Source organism: Oncorhynchus nerka, linkage group LG2 (genome assembly GCF_034236695.1).
Source record: "Oncorhynchus nerka isolate Pitt River linkage group LG2, Oner_Uvic_2.0, whole genome shotgun sequence".
Classification (NCBI taxonomy): Eukaryota; Metazoa; Chordata; class Actinopteri; order Salmoniformes; family Salmonidae; genus Oncorhynchus; species Oncorhynchus nerka.
Genome location: NC_088397.1, coordinates 27271419 through 27293510, shown reverse-complemented (window position 1 = coordinate 27293510; position 22092 = coordinate 27271419). Strand labels below are relative to the sequence as shown.

The 22092-nt window shown below is 45.2% G+C and overlaps 1 protein-coding gene across 11 annotated transcripts in view; it reads left to right on the top strand.

Moving 5' to 3' along the window:
* LOC115144604 (bromodomain adjacent to zinc finger domain protein 2B-like) overlaps nucleotides 1-22092 on the top strand; it is a 69606-nt gene that overhangs the window by 22056 nt on the left and 25458 nt on the right. For all 11 annotated transcript variants that reach the window (XM_065025306.1, XM_065025317.1, XM_065025307.1 and 8 more), the window contains exon 3: nucleotides 16030-16209. In XM_065025306.1, coding sequence (XP_064881378.1) covers nucleotides 16032-16209 — 178 coding nt within the window. In that variant the 5' untranslated portion in view covers nucleotides 16030-16031. The remainder of the gene's footprint in view (nucleotides 1-16029; nucleotides 16210-22092) is intronic.

Here is a 22092-nt window from a genome sequence, read left to right as displayed (position 1 = left end):
TGAAAAACGCACACCTGCCCACCCACCACACAGCAGTAAGTGTGGTACAGTACAGAGGCTACACTTTTATTTACAGTGCATCAAGGAAATAATTTGTTTTCATATGGAATATCACACTTACTGAGTAATCAGTAGATGCTGTCAGTACTCTTTATTATACTTGTATTATGCTGTGTTATGCTGTGTGTGTGTGTGTGTGGGGGGGGTGTAGAGGAGAGGAGAGGCTGTCCTAAGAGTGTTAACCACAGCTGCTTCGTCATCCCTTTAGAGAGGGTTTAGAGAGGGTTAATGTATCTCGCTGTGTTGGAGGTGAGATTGTCCTGTGATGTCTGACATCCGTCTCCCCCTGTCTCAGGTGTGCTGCACACACATGCACAGGTACACACACACACACACACACACTTCAGAGGACTTTCTGTGGTAACAGGAGCTGTGTGTGTGTGCAGCAGGGCCTGAGACAGGGGGAGACAGATGTGGAGCCCCTCCCTGTCCCAGTGTGGAGTGGCCTCTCTTTCATGCCTGCAATAAAAAACACTGTCACCAGTAACCACTACTGCTGCTGTTAGGAGGAGACAGACACTAAACAAGGCCTTTATTGTACTGCCTGAGAGACACTGTACCCACTTCTCAACTACAGTATAGCCTAAAGAAAGGAATGTGTAACTAAATAACCTTGAAGTTATGAAGATGAAGATGTTTATTATGACTCATGACGGTGACAGTGATTATGCTGATTTGAGTGATGGTATATTATGCTGATTTGAGTGATGGTACGTTATGCTGATTTTAGTGATGGTATGTTATGCTGATTTTAGTGATGGTATATTATACTGATTTTAGTGATGGTATATTATGTTGATTTTAGTGATGGTATATTATTCTGATTTTAGTGATGGTATATTATGCTGATTTTGGTGATGGTATATTATGTTGATTTTAGTGACGGTATATTATGCTGATTTTAGTGATAGTATATTATGCTGATTTTAGTGATGGTATATTATGTTGATTTTAGTGATGGTATATCTTCTTATGGCTCAAATCCCGTTAATGGGATCGATTTGACAACATCAGGTTAAATGGCAGAGCGCCAAATTAAAATAAAAGAATTAAAAATATTTAACTTTCATACATTCATTCACAAGTGCAATATTTTTTATATTTTTAAAAAACACTGGTTCCAACTTGCGCAACATGACGACAAAATATCTTATAAGTTACCTGTAATCTTGATCCAAACATTTCAAACAACTTTCCTAATACAACTTTAGGTATTTTTTAACGTAAATAATCAATTAAATAAAGGCGGGATAAACTGTGGAGGAAAACGAAAAGAGAGCACGTTCCAGGTCGCGCACATCAAAACATTAGAGAGCCCTAGGCTCGACCCTCGTTCTGGACAGCCGTACTTCTTCATTTCTCTAAAGAAAAACATCAACCAATTTCTAAAGTGGAAGCTATAGGAACTGCAAGCATATTTCTATTAAAATGGGCTTTCCATAGAAAACCAATGGAAAACAGGTTGACAAAAATGTCCCTGGATGGATTGTGCTCGGGGTTTCGCCTGCCAAATCAGTTCTGTTATACTCACAGACATTATTCAAACAGTTTTAGAAACTGTAGAATGTTATCTATCCAAATCTACCAATTAAATGCATACCCTAGCTTCTGGGCCTGAGTAGCAGGCAGTTTACTTTGGGCACACTTTTCATCCGGATGTGAAAATAGCGCCCCCAATCCTAGAGAAGGTATTATGCTGATTTTAGTGATGGTATATTATGCTGATTTTAGTGATGGCTTATCATGATTCTTTTGGTGGGTTTCTTACTAGTATAATTATCTTGTTTTCTGGGAAATCGGGGTGCAGATTTAAGCTAGCCACAGAGTGGTTATTTAGATGTAGTTAGCTATTGTCTGTCTGTGGCTGTGTGTGTGTCTGGTATTCTGTGGTAGCAGATTTACAGACTGTGGGTTTGTGTGTGTGTGTGTGTGTGTGTTTATTAGGATCCCCATTAGCTAGTGCTAAATCAGCAGCTACTCTTCCTGGGATCCACACAAAACATAAAACATGACATAATACAGAACATGAATTTACAAGAACAGCACCAGGACAGAACCACATACAATGTAAAATAAGTATACACCTTTCATTCATTATCGCCTTCATAATCAGGCGATTCATAGACACTACTGAATGCAAGTGCAGCACACGAAAAGAGGTGCGTTGCAAATTGACGTGAATATAGCAAACTCGTTTTGCCAAAATTCCCCTGTGAAGGTGTGTGTGTTCTGTGAGGGGAAGTGAGTAGGTTGTGTGTGTGTACGTGCGTGCGTGTAATGTAAACGGCTTCACCAAAACCTTGGTTACTGTGGTCACAAGTGACAATGAGGATGCCTCACAGTCAGTCAGTCACCTCAGCTGTATTCTGTTTCAGTCACACAGCCCTCAAACACTAGTGCATTCAGCCGTACTGCACGCACACATGCAAACCCCCCCCGCCCACACACATAAACACACCCACAAATATGTGATGCTTTTAAAGTACAGTACAGTGTGTTTGAGTCACTTTGCCTAATAGTGTGTGGATGTGTGTGTGTTTTATATGCATAAGAACAGTAGGATGCATGCGTTTGTTCTGGATAATATTGGCGTCGTCAAGACATTCTGTTTATGGAAATCACCCAAGTGATACTAATAGATCTGAATATGGCTTTAGGGGGGGAAATGGCACCGTGTTGTCACATACATCTAAACAAACTGTGAGCATATTCAGTGTGTATCCACTCCAAAACCTTAATATATTCAGGACATCTGATCCATCTCCCTCTCTCATTACCGCTCTCCCTCTCTCTCTCTCTTTCTCCTCCCCCCTTTGATCTGAATAACAATAGTATCCACTCATGAAGACATATGTAAAATAGAACCGTCAAAATGTTCAGCCCTGGTGGCTCAAGAAGCCCTTGTGTACTGAACAGGGCAACAACCATTAGGCAACACACACACCCCCTCTGGCAGGCAGATATGACACAACGGCTCCTGCTGTTATTGTCTGTTAGGCAGCCAGCGGTGCATTTGCGACCCAAGATGGACGCTCCCAGAGTGACGTCTGTTGTTCGCAGGAGGAGAATGGAATTTCAGGATAGCAGAGAGAGAGAGCTCAGATAATGTCGGGCTGCTGTTTCACTCACAGCCTCTTCCTGTTTCTGGGGCACGAGGCGTGAAGGGTGTCTGTTTATCTCCAGACCACCAACCCCCCCCTACAACTCACAGACCAGGAAGTGCACAGCATTGGTTGACAGGAAATCTTAACATGTTATTTTGTGTGTAAATCCTGCTCTCTGCTGTGTCACTGAGTTCATTGTCTATGGAGTCTATTGAGTTTGTTGTTATAGGAAATCAGAATCTGCCATAATAATCAAAGTAGTATAGCTTAAAGCGCAGATACAATAGACTAGGCTACAGTATCTCGCATGTTGTCTCTCCAACTGAAATGCCTGCCTGCCTGCCTAGATCTTTGCTTTGTTATGACTTGTTTGTCTTTGAAGGGATGTCTGGTTCTCCCATAACAATTGTGCAATTGAAAAAAACAAAAAGCTCAGCTCAAGAAAAAGAAGATGGTTACACACCAATAGAATGGAGAAAAGACAGAAGTTGAGTCAATGTGAATGAAAGAGAGAATCTCTCCTTTGTCTGCGTGTGCGTGTTTGCATGTGTGCGTGTGGCTGTTGCGACCATCGGCAGTGCTGTTGTCGGGTGCAGGTGTTTGCACTTCAGCCAGCCTGCGTAGCTATGGAGCTATTCTTCCCTCACAGGTTTGATGTGATTTACTCTGAACATCTGTCTCTGGCAGGTGTGTGGATCCATGAGGTCTTGACTCTGATCGCATGATATAGATATTACACAGGGGCGGGGGGAGAGTGAGTGTGTGTGTGTGTGCGTGTGTACATGCCTGTGTGAGACATATAGCTGAGCAGCAGAGAGAACATTCTCGCCCCCAGGGATCAAACATGAATCCCACTGCTCTGTAATCCAAACCTGTATTTTGTCTGGCTGACCAGGCAGACCCTCCAACAGTGGTCTCTGGCTTGATTTCCTGTGGGTGAGTGGTATCAACAGATGAGGTGGACTCCGGTATCCGGCTGGCCAAATGAGGAGTCTACTGCTGGGGCATAAATCCAAGCTACACCTGCTTGGTTGAATCGTGTCTCAGTGGAAACAGAAGAAATATAAGAAAATAGCCTACAGAGCTTTAACTGTTTTCAGGCTATTTCTCTCTCTCTCCCTGTCCACTGCTACTCCTACCAAAGTTCAGATATCTGGTGACAGGGGGCAGCAGGAAACGCTGTGATTGGCTCCTCGCTATGAGGAAGTGCTGGGCTCCCGAGGAGGAGCCAGATGGGTTCCAGTTTCACATCAAACGCTGCCATAGCACTGTAGCACAGCTCATGTTGCTGTGGGGCAATGAGAGAGGGAAAAACAGTCGTTGTGCTGAAAGCGTTTGTGAAACCAGTCCGTTATTGTTGGAGTCACTGCTGCTCTGTCGGGGTTTACTGTAACTATGAAGTTGAACAGTCAGGAAGTGGGGGGGTTTCTGTTCTGGTTTATCATTGAAAATCATACAAAGAGGGTGCAAATGTGTGAAGATAGGCTACTACACCATCTGCTCAGAACCTCAACCTCAGTCATCTTCAGGAGTTTTAAATGGTGTTTTAAGTTTAGCCTGGACAGAATTGGAGAGAATTTGAGCCAAATATGTGAGAAGAATCTTCAACTCATCGCCAGAGCCATGAGTTTTCCCTTGCCATGTTACTTGACCCGGGAAAAACTCCGGGCGCCTAGTCATCACGTTTCAGCACCTGGTCATCACTGCATAACACGTGGCGACATGTTCTGCGTCATTAAAATAGAGTACGTTTGTGAATTGAAGAAACAGAAGGAAAAAACAAACGTATGTTGGCTCAGCTAGCCGGACATGTTAAGTGTTCAACGCCATTTGCTGCACAAATCATATTACCTGACAATGATGGAAGTAAAGGCATGTGCAACTAGACACATTCAATTTAGTGCTGCTAACGGTGAAAGCCAGTGACTTGTACAAAATAGATGCTTGGTCTGTTTCGGCACTCTTAAGGTACAGCAATTTCATCCAAATTAGCATGAGTCAATGGAGCCCAAAGTGAAGCTGATTTGTCTTCTGTTTGAAATTCCAGCCTAATTGGTTAGCTTGGGAGGGAAGGAGAATCAGTATCTGTCTGTCATTTCTTGCTTGGGTTGTCATTAAAGGTTGTGCGAAATGAGTGTCAGAGTTTATTTGCCTGGGGTGTTTTATTATTTTATTTTATTAAAACCCTTCGCGAATACAGAATACGTCTTTTGACTCCGCTGTGCTTTCAAACTTGTAATGTAATATAATTGTAAATGAGTGTTAGACGTTCAAATGTATTTCCTTGTTGGGTTTTTTTTTCATCTAAAAGATGTCTCTCGGGTCCCTCCCCCATTCTCATCACAAATGCAAATTTCTCACATTAATGAAAGAGGCTTAGTTGAAGGTTGCGGTGTAGGATGGATGATACACACAGGGATTGGGCCGCACCGTATCCTCCCACACATGGTGGAATCGTCTTATCGCGCCGGCAGTGGCCTGTCGTGGCTGTAATGTGTGTAGCTCAGCCAGGTGACCGTTGCTGTTAGCATAGTGCCCGTAGCATTGGCCTCTATGGGAGCTGGGCTAATGTAAACAGTGTGTTAGCGCTGCTGGGTTGAGTGGAGTCATTGACTGTTAATCATTGTTCAACAGAGAGGCTGTCAGGCCACAACAACACGGCGCAGGATTAATCACTGCTATAGATCCCCATTTTATTTTTACGGAGGGACCCTTTTAATGGCAACGTTTTTAGTCATTAGGCTCTACTTGTTACATATAGGAGCAGCCTTGGGTCTGAGGAAATAGTCAGTTGTAGCTAAATACTGTTAAGGATTTTTACACCTCAAGCTATGTTTTCACTTTTCCTTGAAGACGAAGAGCTATTTAAGGCTACTATCTGTTAATCAATAACGTATAACATTAATGATGCTATTAATAAGACGTATTGACACAACAATTATGGCATCTTTAATTGTAGGTCGTTTCCTGAAAGACGATATAATCGTGTGCATGTCTCTAGTTATTTCTAAGTCTCAGCCCTACTTCAGTTACAGCTCTAGTTTGGTTTCTAGGAGAGATTTTCGAAGACAGGGGTTCTTCTAAGAGTGAGAGTGAGAAGAGTGTGTTCTTGGTAATTAAAAGGCAATTTTCTGAAATTGATTAGATTATGCTAATGAGGGAAGATGATATCAGGCAAACTGGGGGGAGAGAATGCCAGTCCAGCCGCCATTACACGCAGGCGGGCCCGCTCGCTGCTTTTCTTTCTGCCGAGTGCTTCATAAAATGTCAGAGCGCTTCTCTCTCTTCTCCTCGAGCAAGACGCTGAGAGATTGCAGCGTGTGATGCACAGGCAGCTATCTCACCTGCTGCACTCCGTGCGTGCGCGTGCGCGCACTGGCCTCTCTCATGTAGCGTTGGAGCAGAACGGAGTGGCCTTCTGCCTGCTGAGTTCTCTCCCGCTCTGTCAATAAAGGACCACAGACTATTTTCCAGCCATCTTTCCCCCGTGTTGAACAGACAGTAGAGCGTCAATTCAGTTCCCAGCACTAATAATCTAAATGTCACCAAAAGCCTATCGTTCAGCGGCGTCTTTGACAACCGAGCTGCTGTAGCTGTCCCGGATTGTGGTAGTTGTTGCTGTGATTTCGAGGACTAGCTAGCCTCCTCGGTCTTCCATCAGTTTTATTAGTGGAAGGTGTCCTGAACGGGCCTGGTCGTGAAACGACACACGTGTGCACTAACACCTGCCCGTTGATACAGACAGATGCTGCAGCACACCCCCTGCAACCTCCGTTAGTCCTCTGCACATGTCGAAGAGTAGGTATCTGCTCTGCATATGCCGTGTTGCCTATTTGCACAGCTCAGTCAGATGAAATCAAACACGAGGCTATCTCTTTAACTGAAATCATAATTACACAATTATGCGAACTCAAGAATGCGTCCGGGCCGCTGTAAAAACCAGCCAAGCTCCAGCAGGAAGGGGGGGGGGCTTGGTAGGATATGGGAAACAAGCTTTGAGAGAGAGCCTGGAGGCTTCATTTAGCCACGACAACAGTACATGAGCTCATTACACACACAGAGAGCTCTCAGGCCCAGCCCAACACACTGCAACACGTACACATTCAGACAGCAGCGGGGAACATCAACGTTTAATGGGATATCTCTATCCTGCTAGCCCTCGTCTTCCTGTGCTAAAGGAACATTAGGCTGAGCCACCAGAGGCAGGTGTTAAGGGGTTTTACAACTCGGCTGAGTTTTTTTTTAGTAAACCAGGACTCCTGGTAAAGCCTACAGCCACTGAATATCAAATATGGCCGCCGGTACACCCACCAAGGGAACATTCAGTCAAATGTATTTGTAAAGCTATTTTTTTTTTACGTCAGCAGACGTCACAAAGTGCTTATACAGAAACGCAGCCTAAAACCCCAGCATTCATTTGAATGTGACGGGAATGTCTGTTTTATCAATGCCAATTCTACGAGCATATCTCTCCGCCGTCAGCTGATACAGTCAAAGTGGAGTCACATAGAATGAGCTTTGACCACACATTTCCGTCTGCACTAAGGAATGCTTGATCAGGAGTGAGGCATTGGCCGTCTCTTCTTAGTCACTGGTATATCCCCCTCAGCTTAGAAGTGGCTAGACATTCATGGGGAAAAAAAGTCATTATAATCCTATAATAGTGTATAAATGTACATATCATTGACACATTTTGTCGTTTGAATCACTAAGCATGAGATGTGTAAAATGTATTGAATTGTACCGAAGTTGGCCCATTTGAATTGCCTAAAAGTTTAGGCCTATTTAATTCCAGGAAAATAGGCAGAGTCAGGCTTGACGGGAGAGATTGTTGCTTCTGTCATTGCGGTGTGTATTTATAACAGCTAGCTACGTTGCTGGCTAAACCGGGCTGTGCTGATGCTCGCAGGACACTCCACGATTCTGTCACTTTCGTTTTGTCTTGCGTTTGACATGCATGTCATCTGTATTATGCATATCTGGAGTGTAGCAGTCGATCTCTCCCTCCCTCTCCATCCCTCTCTCTCTCTCTCTCTCTCTCTCTCCCTCCTCTCTCTCTCTCCCTCTCTCTCTCTCTCTCTCTCCCCCTCTCTCCTCTCTCTCTCTCTCTCTCTCTCTCTCTCTCTCTCTCTCTTGCTCTCTTTCTTTCTCTCTCTCTCCCTCTCTCTCTCTCTCCCCCGCATCCTTCACTCTCTCTCCATTTCCCCTGTGTTGCTAAGCCCCCTCCTGTTCCATTTCTCCCCTATGCCCACACACATGGCTGTTGTGGCTGATACACACAGTACTAGACTGTTTATTGTACCCTGATGGAAAATGTTGTGATTGTTCTAATGTTGGACTGGACCTGGAAGCAAAAGCTGTGGCCTTTTGGTGAATCGACCCAGCTCTGTGTGAACTGTGTCAATCCAATCCTGTATGAATAAATCTTTTTACTTTGTTTCAAATGGCTTTTTTGGTGAACCACCTCTTAGGGGACCAATTGACACTTGAAATGAACATGACAATGATGCTTACAGTGAATGTGTGTGTGTGTGTGTGTATGTGTTAAAGTAGAATTTGCTGAAGTGGTATGAAGTGTATAATTCTCCACCCGATCAAAATGACATGTTATAAATGTCAGGTATCAAGTATTACAGCCTTTTACAGCCCAGCCACGTGGCTTGATATCTATGTTGCTATGACATTTTTGTAGTCTTCTTGTCTATCTGAAAGTATCAGATTTGTCTCATTTACGGTCCTTCTCACACCAATTGAATGTAATATAATAATGATCAGTAATAGATCATCACCGGTGATGGAGCCTGGGGGAAGAAGCAGAGCAGAATAGATTATTTAAAACGGAACAAGGGTAGGAACCAGAAAGAATATGTCATGTATAGTAACAGCCAAGTGTAATTATCCCTAACAAGCGTTGGCTTGCCTCGCTCTGTGTCCGTGTCTCTATGGTGTTTGTTCGTTGTGGACACACACACACACACACATTCCTTTTCTCTCTCTGCGTAATGGAGACCTCTAAATATATCCGGTTTGGGGCAGATCTGAATGTGCTGCGACGGGCGGTAATGAGGGAGAGATTGGCTTGTGGAGAGAGAGAGAGCAGAGGGTGGAAGAATAGCAAATTCATCAGGACTGAATCACTCACTGAGAGAGCTGCCTGTCTGCCTGCGTTGGGCTTTGGTGTGGCTAATGATCTTAAGACCCCACAAGGTTTCCATGGGGACATATTTGATGATGGCTCTATATGCAAATTGAGCAGCGTTTCGCCTACTATTGCTTAGGTGGGTAGAGATGTTTGCTACATAGGCCTGCCAGTCGACACCTACCTACCCCTCCTTTCTCTTTCACAAAGCAACATGAGTGAAAAAAGGATTTCTGCTTCCCAAAACGACAGAGGAAACACTTTTCCCATCTTATTCCCGGTGTTGTTGACGTGCCAGGAGATATATTCCTACTGTAGGTTAAGCTGAGAAATACCAGTCTATCTGTGTGGCGTGTAGAATGTAACGTTTCCTCCCTGGCAGACTGCTGCATTCCAGGAGGGACAGGGTCTGGCCTAGTGGCCCGAAGGGCCTGTTTCTCCTCACTGAGATACGTAGCCATTTTTACATGAACATTTGAGTCATTTAGCAGACTCTTTTATCCAGAGCGACATGCAGTTAGTACATTCATCTTAAGATAGCTAGGTGGGACACCCACATATCTCAGTCATCGCAAGTACATTTTTTTCCTCAATAAAGTAGCAATCAGCAAAGACAGAGCTAGTAAGGGGGAGGGGGAAAGTTGTGTTAGTTCACGAAAGGCTTTTTTATTTGATTGTATAAATGTTTTTTTGGGGGGGTGTGCAGTGGCATTATTTAAGACACTCTTGTAAAGGAATAGACTGGTAGAAAAGGTAGGCCTCCTGTTAGATTCTCTCCAGTCAGTTTAAGTTATACTGAGTTGAGTTCAGTTGTAGGCGAGCAGAGTAAGTTCCAGCTGTGACAGTTCTGTCACAGACAGACATTTGACATCTAACACAAGTGACAAGCTCAGCTACCCCTCTCTTCAGTGGTTTCCATCCCAGGCCCAATATCACATTATTGTCGCTGAAAACCACAGCGCAGATTGCAGTGGGAGTGTAGAATCCGTCTGCCCGTCTGCATGTTTATGACTGTGAATCAGGTCTTTCAGTACAGGAGGACTGAGCGGGTTTTCCAGGTCGGTGTGTTATTGTCCTGACAGTCACCACTAGCGGCCTTGCAGTGGAGTTGGGCTCTGGTGAATTAAAAGCGGTCTGTGGATTGGCTGCAACAGTACAGGAAGGATACCGCTGCCAAGGCGGTGTAATGGGGTGAGAGATGTTGCCCTTCCCAACATGCCCTGCTCTGCCATCTGTCGCTGGGTGAGTGTGCAGAAAAGGGGCGGGGTTTAAAGAGCAGACTGTGGCCACTTCACAGTCAACACACACAGGGGCATTGTGCGGTGTGCCCATTGGCCCAACTGTCCTAGGCTATGTCACTGTTGTTACCCATCATCATGGTGTCTGTCTGATGCTGTCAGTGCTGTGACTCAGTAGTCTGGTAATAGTCTGAGGTTTAACCCGGGACAAAGGCCATGGCTTCCTGTTGGCATCATGTCACTTCCTGCCTAGTGGTAGTGTTTGTGTGTGTGTAGGCGGGGTAGGGAGGGGATCTGAGTAGAACGATCTGGATTCGTCTGTGTCACTTAGTGTTTAGTGCAAACAAGACAGCCATGAGTAAACACACACACACCGTGAAAAGGTAAACAGTGGGGACTGAAATGTGCAAGGTCGGGTGTAGTGAGGGATATACTGGTAATTCCTCAGTCTGGGTCCATGACCTCTCTCTCTCTCTCTCTCTCTCTCTCTCTCTCTCTCTCTTCTTTCTCTCTCTCCTTCTCTCTCTCCTCTCTCTCTCTCTCTCTCTCTCTCTCTCTCTCTCTCTCTCTCTCTCTCTCTCTCTCTCTCTGTCTCTCCCTCTCTCTCTCTCTCTCTCTCTCTCTGTCTCTCTGTCTCTCTCTCTCTCTAGAGATATTTGGTCAATGGAAAGTACAAAACGGCAGCAAGAAAACGTCTAGATGGAGTTTAAGCCTGTTTACAATGACATAACTTCTAGTTCCACGATAAATAAAGGGGCTGAAAGAAGGACATAATACGAGCGTCTGGTAAACAGCAGTGAGCATACGTGCTCTGTCCCCAATCTCTCTCTCAAACTTTACTCTCCTATTTCTGCCGCCCAAGTAGTGTAGTGAAGCAGTGATACTAAACGGCCCAAATGGCACCCTATTCTCTATACAGTGCACTGCTTTTGACCAGAGCCCCACTATATAGGGAATAGGGTCCCATTGGTGACGCAGTACAGATTGCTGCCTGCTGCAGGTTGCTCTGCTCTTTGTCGCATTAAGGCCTCTAATTGTGTTGAACAAGGCCACGGGACACTGGCCATGACGGGTGCCGGAGACAACACAGGAGCCGTCAGTATCACCAGGCAACCGTCGCACAGCAGAGCCCCAATGGAACCCAGAGCCGGCTCCACGCTTCAGGAGGCCGCCTCCAGTTTCACATCGCACACATCCAGCCAATCAGTTTAACCAGTGTGTACAAAGACAGGAAGATGCAACTACAGTGGCATCCATATCATGGCTAATTTTCACCTCATTCACTGTATGGATTTACAAGTGGATGTTATGCCCTTTATGATTGAGATGTTCTCTCTGGTGTGGTGGGGAAATGACAGAGACAAGAATAAAGGTGTTTGTTGAATGCGGAGATGTGAGATGAAGAGGCGAAGATAGACACAACACTGAGGGGCTGTAGGGGGAGAGAAACAGAGAGGATAGAAAGAGAGAGACGGAGGATTCAGGCTGAGAGGCAGGCAGGCAGTGTGTGACTTTGAATAGGGTTAAGACGTGGGGAATAATGCGTTTTCCCCTCTCTCGCTCCCTCCATTAGGGCGAGAGGAGACATTGTGTCCACACTCTGACTACCGCTGATCCATGCTGATGACTGTTGCCGGATTATCTCTGTTAGCATCGGCCATCTGTTACTGTGGGGGGAGAAGAAAGAGGCTGGGGAGAGAGAGAGAGACGCACACTACCAGCAAGGGCCCAGCGCTGTCCTCCTCGAAACATGCAGCCATTCGACACACACACACACACACACACACACACACACACACACACACACACACATAGTGTAAACACACACACACTCCTATAGTCTTAAGCTCACAAACACACATACACACACACACTCCTATAGTCTAAGCGCACACACACACACACACACACACACACACACACACACACACACACACACACACAGCAGAGAAGAGGAGGAGGGTCTTCTTCCACAATAGCAGGGACATGTGAAGGCTGCTATCGAGGCCACATCCACTCATAAAAACCCAGCTAGCGAGCTGTTTATATTCCCAGCAGATTTCCTGAAGGGCCATTCTTACCACCATTTGCAGCTTGTTTTGGCAGCTGAATGGTGTGTTGTATATGTGGACGTGACTGTGATTCTGCCGGGGTAACACATCTTATAAATCATTTGGGGGCTATTAGCATAAATCTCTCCTCTCGTAGCATCCGCGGCCTGCTGTTTGGTCGCAACGCAGCTCGCTGATTGGCTCAACGTTACCTAAGTCAAATTAATTTTGCCGTTCACGGAGATTATACCGCCCGCCTTATACTGCCACTGTGCCACGCAGTTAATTACCTATAAAATCAAGCTAATTCTGATGCTAAATCCATTTTAATTTATCATAATTAAGTCAGGATTGGATCCTTAAATACCTCGGCGGTCCATTATTGTTGCAATCATTGTTTGCTGCGTCAGGTGGTATTCTCTCCTCGCTCCAATCGTATGATTCTTAATAGATTTAATAGTACTAAGTGATCAGTTTGTTGTCGTGGACGTCGGAGTCAAAGGAAGAGGGACAGTCGTTTTGTCTCATGTGGGGGAGAAGAAGAATCCCTTGTCAGAGATGCTGTGTAAGATGAGATGAGGGGGAGGGTTGCTTCTTCTTCTTTTACCCCAGAAGGAATCGCTTTTTGAGAGGAAATGAATTCTCTTCACGTCTCGGGGTTTTGACAGGCCGAGGCATAAGTGCAGATATTGAGAAATGACAGGAATGGTTTACACGCCGTCGTTCATCCCTGGTGGGGTTTGTTTCTGCGTTTCCTTCAGACAAAATGCCTTCTCGTTCTCTTTCCCCCTCTCTCTGTCTCTCTCTCTCTGTCTCTCTCTCTGTCCCTCTCTCTGTCTCTCTCTCTGTCCCTCTCTCTGTCTCTCTCTCTCTGTCTCTCTCTCGTCTCTGAATTGCCATTTGAAATCACACCGAATGATCCGCTCCGTTGACTACCTGACACAAAATAAGCCCCCCCGTCTCATTTTGTCGGAGAGATGAGCCGTTGTTTTTGCAGTTTTTATCTGCGTCGTAAAACCTGATCTCCATCCAGCCGCTATTGATTGTCACCTGTTTATCTGAGACAATGGTGACAGCAGTGCAAAGGTGAACTTAGTAGTACATTTGAGCAGAGAGAAAAATGTGTTTTATACTGAATTAGAAAAATATTGATACAGCTTTTCGCAAACCACGGTCATTAAAAAATGGAGGTTTATTGCTAAAACATGAGGTTAAAAAGGAAGCCACAAACGGCCTAATGATTTGGATAAATGGACCTGTCATGTCAGTGCATGAGGAACGGGTCCCTCCCACTGACCCTTGACCTCTCTGGTAAGTACACATGATCACGGGTGTGTCCCAAATGACACCCTAGACCCTACATAATCCACTACATTTGACCAGGGCCCATAGCACTCTGGTCAAAAGTAGTGCACTACATAGGGAATAGGTTGCCATTGGGGACACAGTGCATGGCCCATATCTGCCACAGAAACAACTGAACCGCAATGGCCGCCCTGTAACAGTCCTCCTCCAGCACCACGCGCAGTAGCCAGGCAGCAGCCAGATCCCCGAGGATTGCAGCAGGTTTTCTTGTCATTTGCGTACCCCCCCCCCCAGCCTAGCTCCTGGCTGATACTTGATATTCAGAGGATAGCAGCTTTTGTCTCTGAGATCTAATCAGTGTCCCTGCGCCTGCTGCAGAGGAGAGAGAGAGAGAGGAGGGGGACTAAGGCAGACTGTTTATGTGTAATGACACAATATGAAAGGCAGCCTGTAAAACACAATCTGCAAACTGTGCTTTTCAAGGGGATTTTCCTACCTGGATTAGTGTCAGGCATAGGGATGAAAACGGAAGGAGAGAGGAGAGAGTCAGGGGCCGTGTGATATGGGAGAGATTTTGTGTGTGTGCGTGGCACGTGTATGCATGTGTGAGAAAGCGTGTGTACGTGCGAGAGAGTGTGTGTACGTACGGGTGTGTACATGAGAGAGAGAGTGTGTGTGTGTATGTGTGTGTGTTCTGCCTGCCTGAATGTTTGTGTAGGAGAAGGTGGGTAGGAGGGAATAATGGAGTAGAAATAAGCGACAGTGGAATCATCTAACCTTGCCGTTGTCTCCAGAGGTTTATTTGCGCCAGTGTTGTCAGTAATGCTAGTTCTCTATGAGGCTGTTAATGGATGGGAGCACAATAGTTCCACAGCCGAGAGAAGCCTATTGGGTCTTAGAGGAGTCTTTGAATGCCCTCTGTATGTTTTGTACAGGGCTGAAAGAAAGTGGAACTGTGAAGGCTTTAGTTTGCCTGTTAACTACATCCACTGTGAGGGGGGACGGACTGTTTTACACTGTGAGAGGGGGACTGTTTTACCCTGTGAGAGGGTGGACTGTTTTACACTGTGAGAGGGGGACTGTTTTACACTGTGAGAGGGGGGACTGTTTTACACTGTGAGAGGGGGACTGTTTTACACTGTGAGAGGGGATGGATGTTTTACACTGTGAGAGGGGGCTGTTTTACACTGTGAGAGGGGGACTGTTTTACAATGTGAGAGGGTGGACTGTTTTACACTGTGAGAGGGGGACTGTTTTACACTGTGAGAGGGGGACTGTTTTACACTGTGAGAGGGGGACTGTTTTACACTGTGAGAGGGGGGACTGTTTTACACTGTGAGAGGGGGACTGTTTTACACTGTGAGAGGGGGGACTGTTTTACACTGTGAGAGGGGGGACTGTTTTACACTGTGAGAGGGGGACTGTTTTACACTGTGAGAGGGGGACTGTTTTACACTGTGAGAGGGGGAGAGGGGGGACTGTTTTACACTGTGAGAGGGGGACTGTTTTACACTGTGAGAGGGGGACTGTTTTACACTGTGAGAGGGGGACTGTTTTACACTGTGAGAGGGGGACTGTTTTACACTGTGAGAGGGGGACTGTTTTACACTGTGAGAGGGGGACTGTTTTACACTGTGAGAGGGGGGACTGTTTTACACTGTGAGAGGGGGGGACTGTTTTACACTGTGAGAGGGTGGACTGTTTTACACTGTGAGAGGGGGAACTGTTTCACTGTGTGTAAAAAGATCTGGGAACACTCTTGTAAATCAAATAGAGATTCACGCTATGTGCTTCTGTGCATGTGTGAACTATGTGTGTGAGAAAGAAAGTCTATGTGTGTGTTTTGTCTGTCCAAAATGTTAGACAACCTCTTCTCTCCCCTCTCAGCTGAACCATTGTCATTTACTGTCATGTTAAAGTGATAATGGTCACACCAATTCCACACCAACCCCCCTCCTTAAGAACTAGTGACATTTCCACCACTGGCCTGCACCCCCCCCGGCCCATGAACTCTGAATGGGAGGTGGTGTGGGGTGTGTGTGGTGTGGCGGGCAGCGGGGTGTGTGTGTGTTTCTCTCTTTTCTCTCTCTCCTCTGCTTTTGTAACGGTGCTGATTGGATTGTGTTTGACAGATATGGAGTCTGGAGAGCGGCTGGCCTCCCCCGCGCCCCCCACCCTGCCCACCGCTCGCACCTCCTCCCCTGCTGCCTCCTGCTCCTCTTCCTCCTCCTCGTCCTCCCCGGCTCCCCACTCCAAGAGCAGTCTGGCCCACAGCCCTGCAGCCTCACTGGGATCTACCCTCAGCACCTCTGGTAAGACTGCTTCATCACTCCGTGCTGTGCGTCACACACACACACACACACACACACACACACACACACACACGCATGGTCAACACCCTGTTAAACTGCACATGACTAAATACACAAAATGCACACTTTACACACACTTTACACTTCCTACAGAGAGACTGGTTTACAGAGACACTGGTTAATAACCACTGTCTGTATATATAGAATAGAACAACCCCTCCATAACTACTGCCAAGCATATTAGCTGTGCACTGTGTAATGAGTGGTGTAGAAACTAAAAACCCCTTAACTTGTTAGGGCCGTGGTTCCGTGGTGGGAACATAAATCAGCGGAAATGTTCAAGTGCGCCACCTATAGTTGTTGATAAAACTCAAACTTTCATTAAAATGCACATACAATGTACTGAATTAAAGCTACACTCGTTGTGAATCTATCCACCTAGTCAGATTTGTAAAATGCTTTTCGGCAAAAGCATGAGAAGCTATTATCTGATAGCATGTATCCCCCAAAATACAGCAACGTCACCTAACGACAGATTTTGCGATAGCCGGGGGCTACTCAAAACGCAGAAATAAAATATAAAACATTCATTACCTTTGACGAGCTTCTTTCTTGGCACTCCTAGATGTCCCATAAACATAATTTTGGGTCTTTTTTCGATTAAATCGGTCCATATATAGCCTAGATATCGATCTATGAAGACTGTGTGAACAACGGAAAAAAACGTAACGTAACGTCATTTTTTAAAATTAAAAGAGTCGACGATAAACTTTCACAAAACACTTCGAAATACTTTTGTAATGCAACTTTAGGTATTAGTACACGTTAATAAGCGATAAAATTGATCACGAGGCGATGTCAATTCTATAGGTGTCCTTCTGGAAATGATGTCCGGATAAATCTCAACCAAAATATCCGGTCGGATACCTGAAGAAATGGCTTGTCTCTTCTTTGTTTGACCAAGAAACAAATCTTAGGCAAATGACAAGACTGTTGACATCGTGTGGAAGCTGTAGGTATTGCAACCTCGACCTCATTTAATCCGGTTCACCTTTAACAATCCTTGGAAGTGGCGCATTAATATTTTTTTCCATTTTCAGTGATCAGATTTTCCTGCACTTTTCGATGAAATGCACGTTCTGTTATAGTCACAGCCATGATTTAACCAGTTTTAGAAACGTCTGAGTGTTTTCTATCCACACATACTAATCATATGCATATACTATATTCCTGGCATGAATAGCAGGGCACTGAAATGTTGCGCGATTTTTAACAAAAAGCTGCGAAAATTCGCAGCTTCCCTAAGAGGTTTTAAGATTCACCTTTAACTCAAAGTTATCATTTTTTCAGCACAAGGAAGGATGAGTTTAATGCGTTGCTGACTTCCCCTCAGTATTAATGATGTAGTTATTGTTAGGCCTGTGAAAACACCTTTTCTCCCAGACTCTGCCTTCCTCTGACAGCTTGGGTTGCTGCTGAAAGGCTGCTGCATTAATGAAGCCCAAACAATTAGAAAGCCTCTTTTGTGTAATACGGAACACACACACACACATATATACACACACACACACATATATACACACAGATATGCTCGCCCATGTCTCCTGACAACCTCTTGCTAGGTGGCTGCACCACTGATTTGTGTGTGTGTGTGTGTCTCAGGCTGTGCCTGCGTGATTTAACATGTCTGTCAGCCACTCAGTGTCTTCGTGCCAGCTCCAAACACCCAGGCCCTTTCTCTGCATTCTAATTGTGGTCTCAGAGCCATTATGCAGCATGAGGAATACACACACACACACACACACACACACACACACACACACACACACACACACACATATATATATATATATATATATACACACACACACACACACACATATATACACACACACACACACACACACACACACACACACACACACACACACACACATATACACACATATACACACATATATACACACACACACATATATACACACACACACACACACACACACATATATACACACACACATATATACACACATACACACACACACACACACACACACACACACACACACACACACACACACACACACACACCAGCAAATAGCATGCACATTTCACACTGCACTAGTTGCTGTCTTTCTCTTTCATTATAAGAAAAGTGGCAAAATAAAGGCCCCAGTATTTATCTCTCTCTCTCTTCTCCCCCCTGTGCTGCTCCAATGAAGCAGCCATTAGGCCATCTTCTCATGCATTATACATTGCCCGTATCCCTCTGCGCCATAACCTGTTCTCAGATTGTCTAGATAAGTGATTTTGGGCCGAGCGTCAAATGAAATGCTGAGAGGCAGGCTTCTAGCTCTGAAGTTGTGCCGAGCTTGATCAAGCCAAGCAAGAGTTCTTTCATATGAGACGTCTTGTTCCCGCGTGGAGTGGAATCTAACGAGGAGGATTAATATTAATTATGAATTATATATACTATACCTATTATATACCCACTGATGTGGGTGGCAGGTAGCCTGGTGGTTAGAGCGTTGGGCCAGGAACCGAAAGGTCGCTGAATGGAATCCCTGAGCTGACAAGGTAAAAATCTGTCGCTAAGCCCCTGTTTAAGGCAGTTAACCCACTGTTCCCCGGTAGGCCGTCATTGTAAATAAGAATTTGTTCTTAACTGACTTGCCTAGTTAAATAAAGGTTAAATATGTATTTATTTTTATGTTGAAATGCTTAAATTGAGTGCAGAGCCCCAATTGTTCGTCTACATTGCAATTACATTATTTTATGTCTACTGGTTGAATTGTTTTCACATGTGGTTCGTTCCACAGCTTTGTTTTGGTTTCATATTGAGATGCATTTCTGTAGTCTTTCATTTCTCATAGCCTGACGAACAGTACTCGATCAACGCACTTCTAAAGCTGTTGGAACATGATGGAGAAGGTCAATTCGTCTTCCTGCCACCTACACTAGTTACACTAGTTACAATTAAAGGAATAGCGACTCTGTGCTAATGGAACATGTGGCTGTGACTTCAGACTCGGTAACTAGGAGCCATTTGAACAGTAATAACACTCCTCCATTGTCATATGATAGCCGTTGGAACTATTTGATGTCGCGGCGGATTCTTGTCGCAGAGGTATCAGCAGAGAGAGGAATTCATTCAAGGTCTTTTGCCAACCTGCCAATACTACTTGAGAAAAACATTGAAGAAATCTCAGATGAGCAAGAACAGTGGTGGAAGGAGATGGGGGAGGAGGGGGGGGGGGGGGGGCTTGCAGTGTGTCATTGATGAGGATATCACTTTGAAAAAGCCCGGGCGCATGTAGCAGTCTTTCCTACTGGGATCGGCTCACGGATGCAATTAACTTTAAATCTGTCCATGGAAATTTGATTGACTGCAGCAAACAACAAATTAATCCCCCTTCGGCTAGCATCCTCCGAACATGAAAAAAAAAAGGGCCCAGCGCTTTTTTGGAATGCAGTGAGTTTGTCAGAGAGAGTGGAGGAGGAGGGTGGAGGAGAGAGAGAGAGAGTGAGAGGATATCAGGTAATCCTGTATTTCTGCTCTGCTGCTCTCTTCTCTCCAAATTTCTGATTAAATTATTCTCCAGCTGGAAGCGCATTAATATTGAAAAGGCATTTGCAGATGTCACTCTGTTGCTCGGGGAAGGTCGGTCGAGGCGAGAGTGACGGGCGGGGTTCTGGCGGGAGGGAGACGCGACGGAAGTGGCTGCTTGCTGCTGGCCTTTCGGGGGTTGTGTTTTGTACTTTCAGTCATTTGTCTCCGTATCTGCTAGCTGACTTTGGCACGGCAAGGCACTCCATATTCAGCATATTCTAATGAAGTACACAAGGTATTTCTCTCCTCTGTCGTGGTGCAGCAGACTGCGAAGACTAGGGCCTTGAAGCCGGCTCAAAGGGCATTTTCTCATGTGTCACCACACCACTCTGCCTGTGGCTCACTGGCTGGCACTCTTTGTTTCCCTCCCCACCTCCCACTAAGCATTTAAACTCCGCTTCCCACATGCAAATCAACTTTTTTTTATTATCCTATTGTGATATCTTCCTCAATCTCCTTAGACTTCCATATTACTGGTTTACAATATGGTGAATGCATTTAGGCCATTTTAGGAATCTGTCTCTAGGGAAATCACACATTTACATTTCGTTAGTCCTAAATTGCTGTTGAAAAGATGCTCCCAGCATTAGGCCTACGGTGCCCTTTGTGTACATTTAATGATATTGTCGGTGCACAGTCCGGTCTACTGTCGAAGAGTTGGAACATGAACACTTTCCTCTCTTCTGTAAGTGAGATAATGTAATGCAAACTCAGGATCAACCAACCAGACAGTTATGCTATGTAATATGATGCTATATGGACATTTTAATTCGATTCCCTTGATCATCTCAGCAATTTACCCTCAACATTGTATTTTCACTTCATGCTCCCATCACTATATTGTTGATTATATGTAGCTGTTTTAGTGCACGCAAAATGAAAGTGCTTTAGCCTAGGTCTAATTATGCTTAGTTTAGTTTTTTTCTCAGTTATGACAGCCAGACAGGCAGGCGCAAACGTTCCGATTCTGTTCTGTGCATCTCAACTCCATCATCTGATTCTGTAGGACTTGGGGGCATCACACTCACACAGCGCTCACTGGGCGTGTTGTAGGTTGACATTTTCACAAGCTCAGTGAATAACACTTTAAATCTCCTGTCATCACTTTTTATGCATACGTATTACCTGGCTCAAAGAGAGCTCGGCTTCGCCCCGCCGCAGCCTCCCTCCCTCTACCAGCCTCTCTCTCTCTGTCTCTCTCTCTCTCTCTCTCTCTCTCTCTCTCTCTCTCTCTCTCTCTCTCTCTTTCTCACCCTTCTGTAATGGAAATTGAATTTGCATGAAATATGCTCAGACCCAATTGCATCTGACTGTGCGAGGAGACAATGCACTCCGGTTTCCCTGACAGAAATGATTGTACTCAGGTTTAGGGGAAAGCTTGATGACGATCGTGTTGAAGTATTCCTCTTTTTTTGGGGCAGTGTGCTGCTGAAATTTAAATCAGAAAAGGTTTGGAGGAAAGTATTAGGAGCAGGCTCGACCGCAGGTACGCCTCTCAAACACCACACACTGATGTATTGAAGGACCGCGACTTGCTTGTTATTCGCTCTACCACTGATTTAGCCTATTGGAGCTCGTTTCATTTGCATGGTGATAGACATAATGGAGTAGCATGGAAGGATCAGTCCTATACAGTCAGTACCTGCAGAAACACTTCAATTACACTCCCAGCGGTCCAAATGTCCCGCTGCTCAGCCCGCATCAGTTTCAACTTTCTTGGTAAATACAAACTCGAATACTTATGGTAATTTCTCGCAGCTCAGGTTTTTACTCTGCCCCTAAGAACGTTCTCTTTGTAGCCTAATTAAACAAATCAGCTCCCCATCAGAAAATATCATATGAGTTGTCGACTGTGATTGCTCTTTTTGTCTTCTTCTTCTCTCTCTCTCTCCCTCCCCTACTGAAGTACAGCCTAGAGCTCCGTCGATCTAGAACGCGCAGGATGCGCGTCTCCCCTCTTGAGTAGTGTCTCTGTCTCAGTCACTCCGATCTGAGCTGCTCTGTTCTGTGTTTGAAACCAGCATGTGTAATCCTGTCAAGCTCCAATCCAGGGCAATCTTTGTCCTTGACGCTGCCTAATGTCTGGTTGAATATACATAAAACAATATCCGTACCCAGCAGAAAACCTGTAGAGGGAGAAGAGGAAACATCATTCAACTTGAACACACAGAAGGGATGAATACCTAAGAAGCCAGCGAGTCAGGGTATTTCGAGGGCACGACGAACCCTCGCGTCACCTCTGAATTCAATTCAGTTCATTTATACCCCAAACA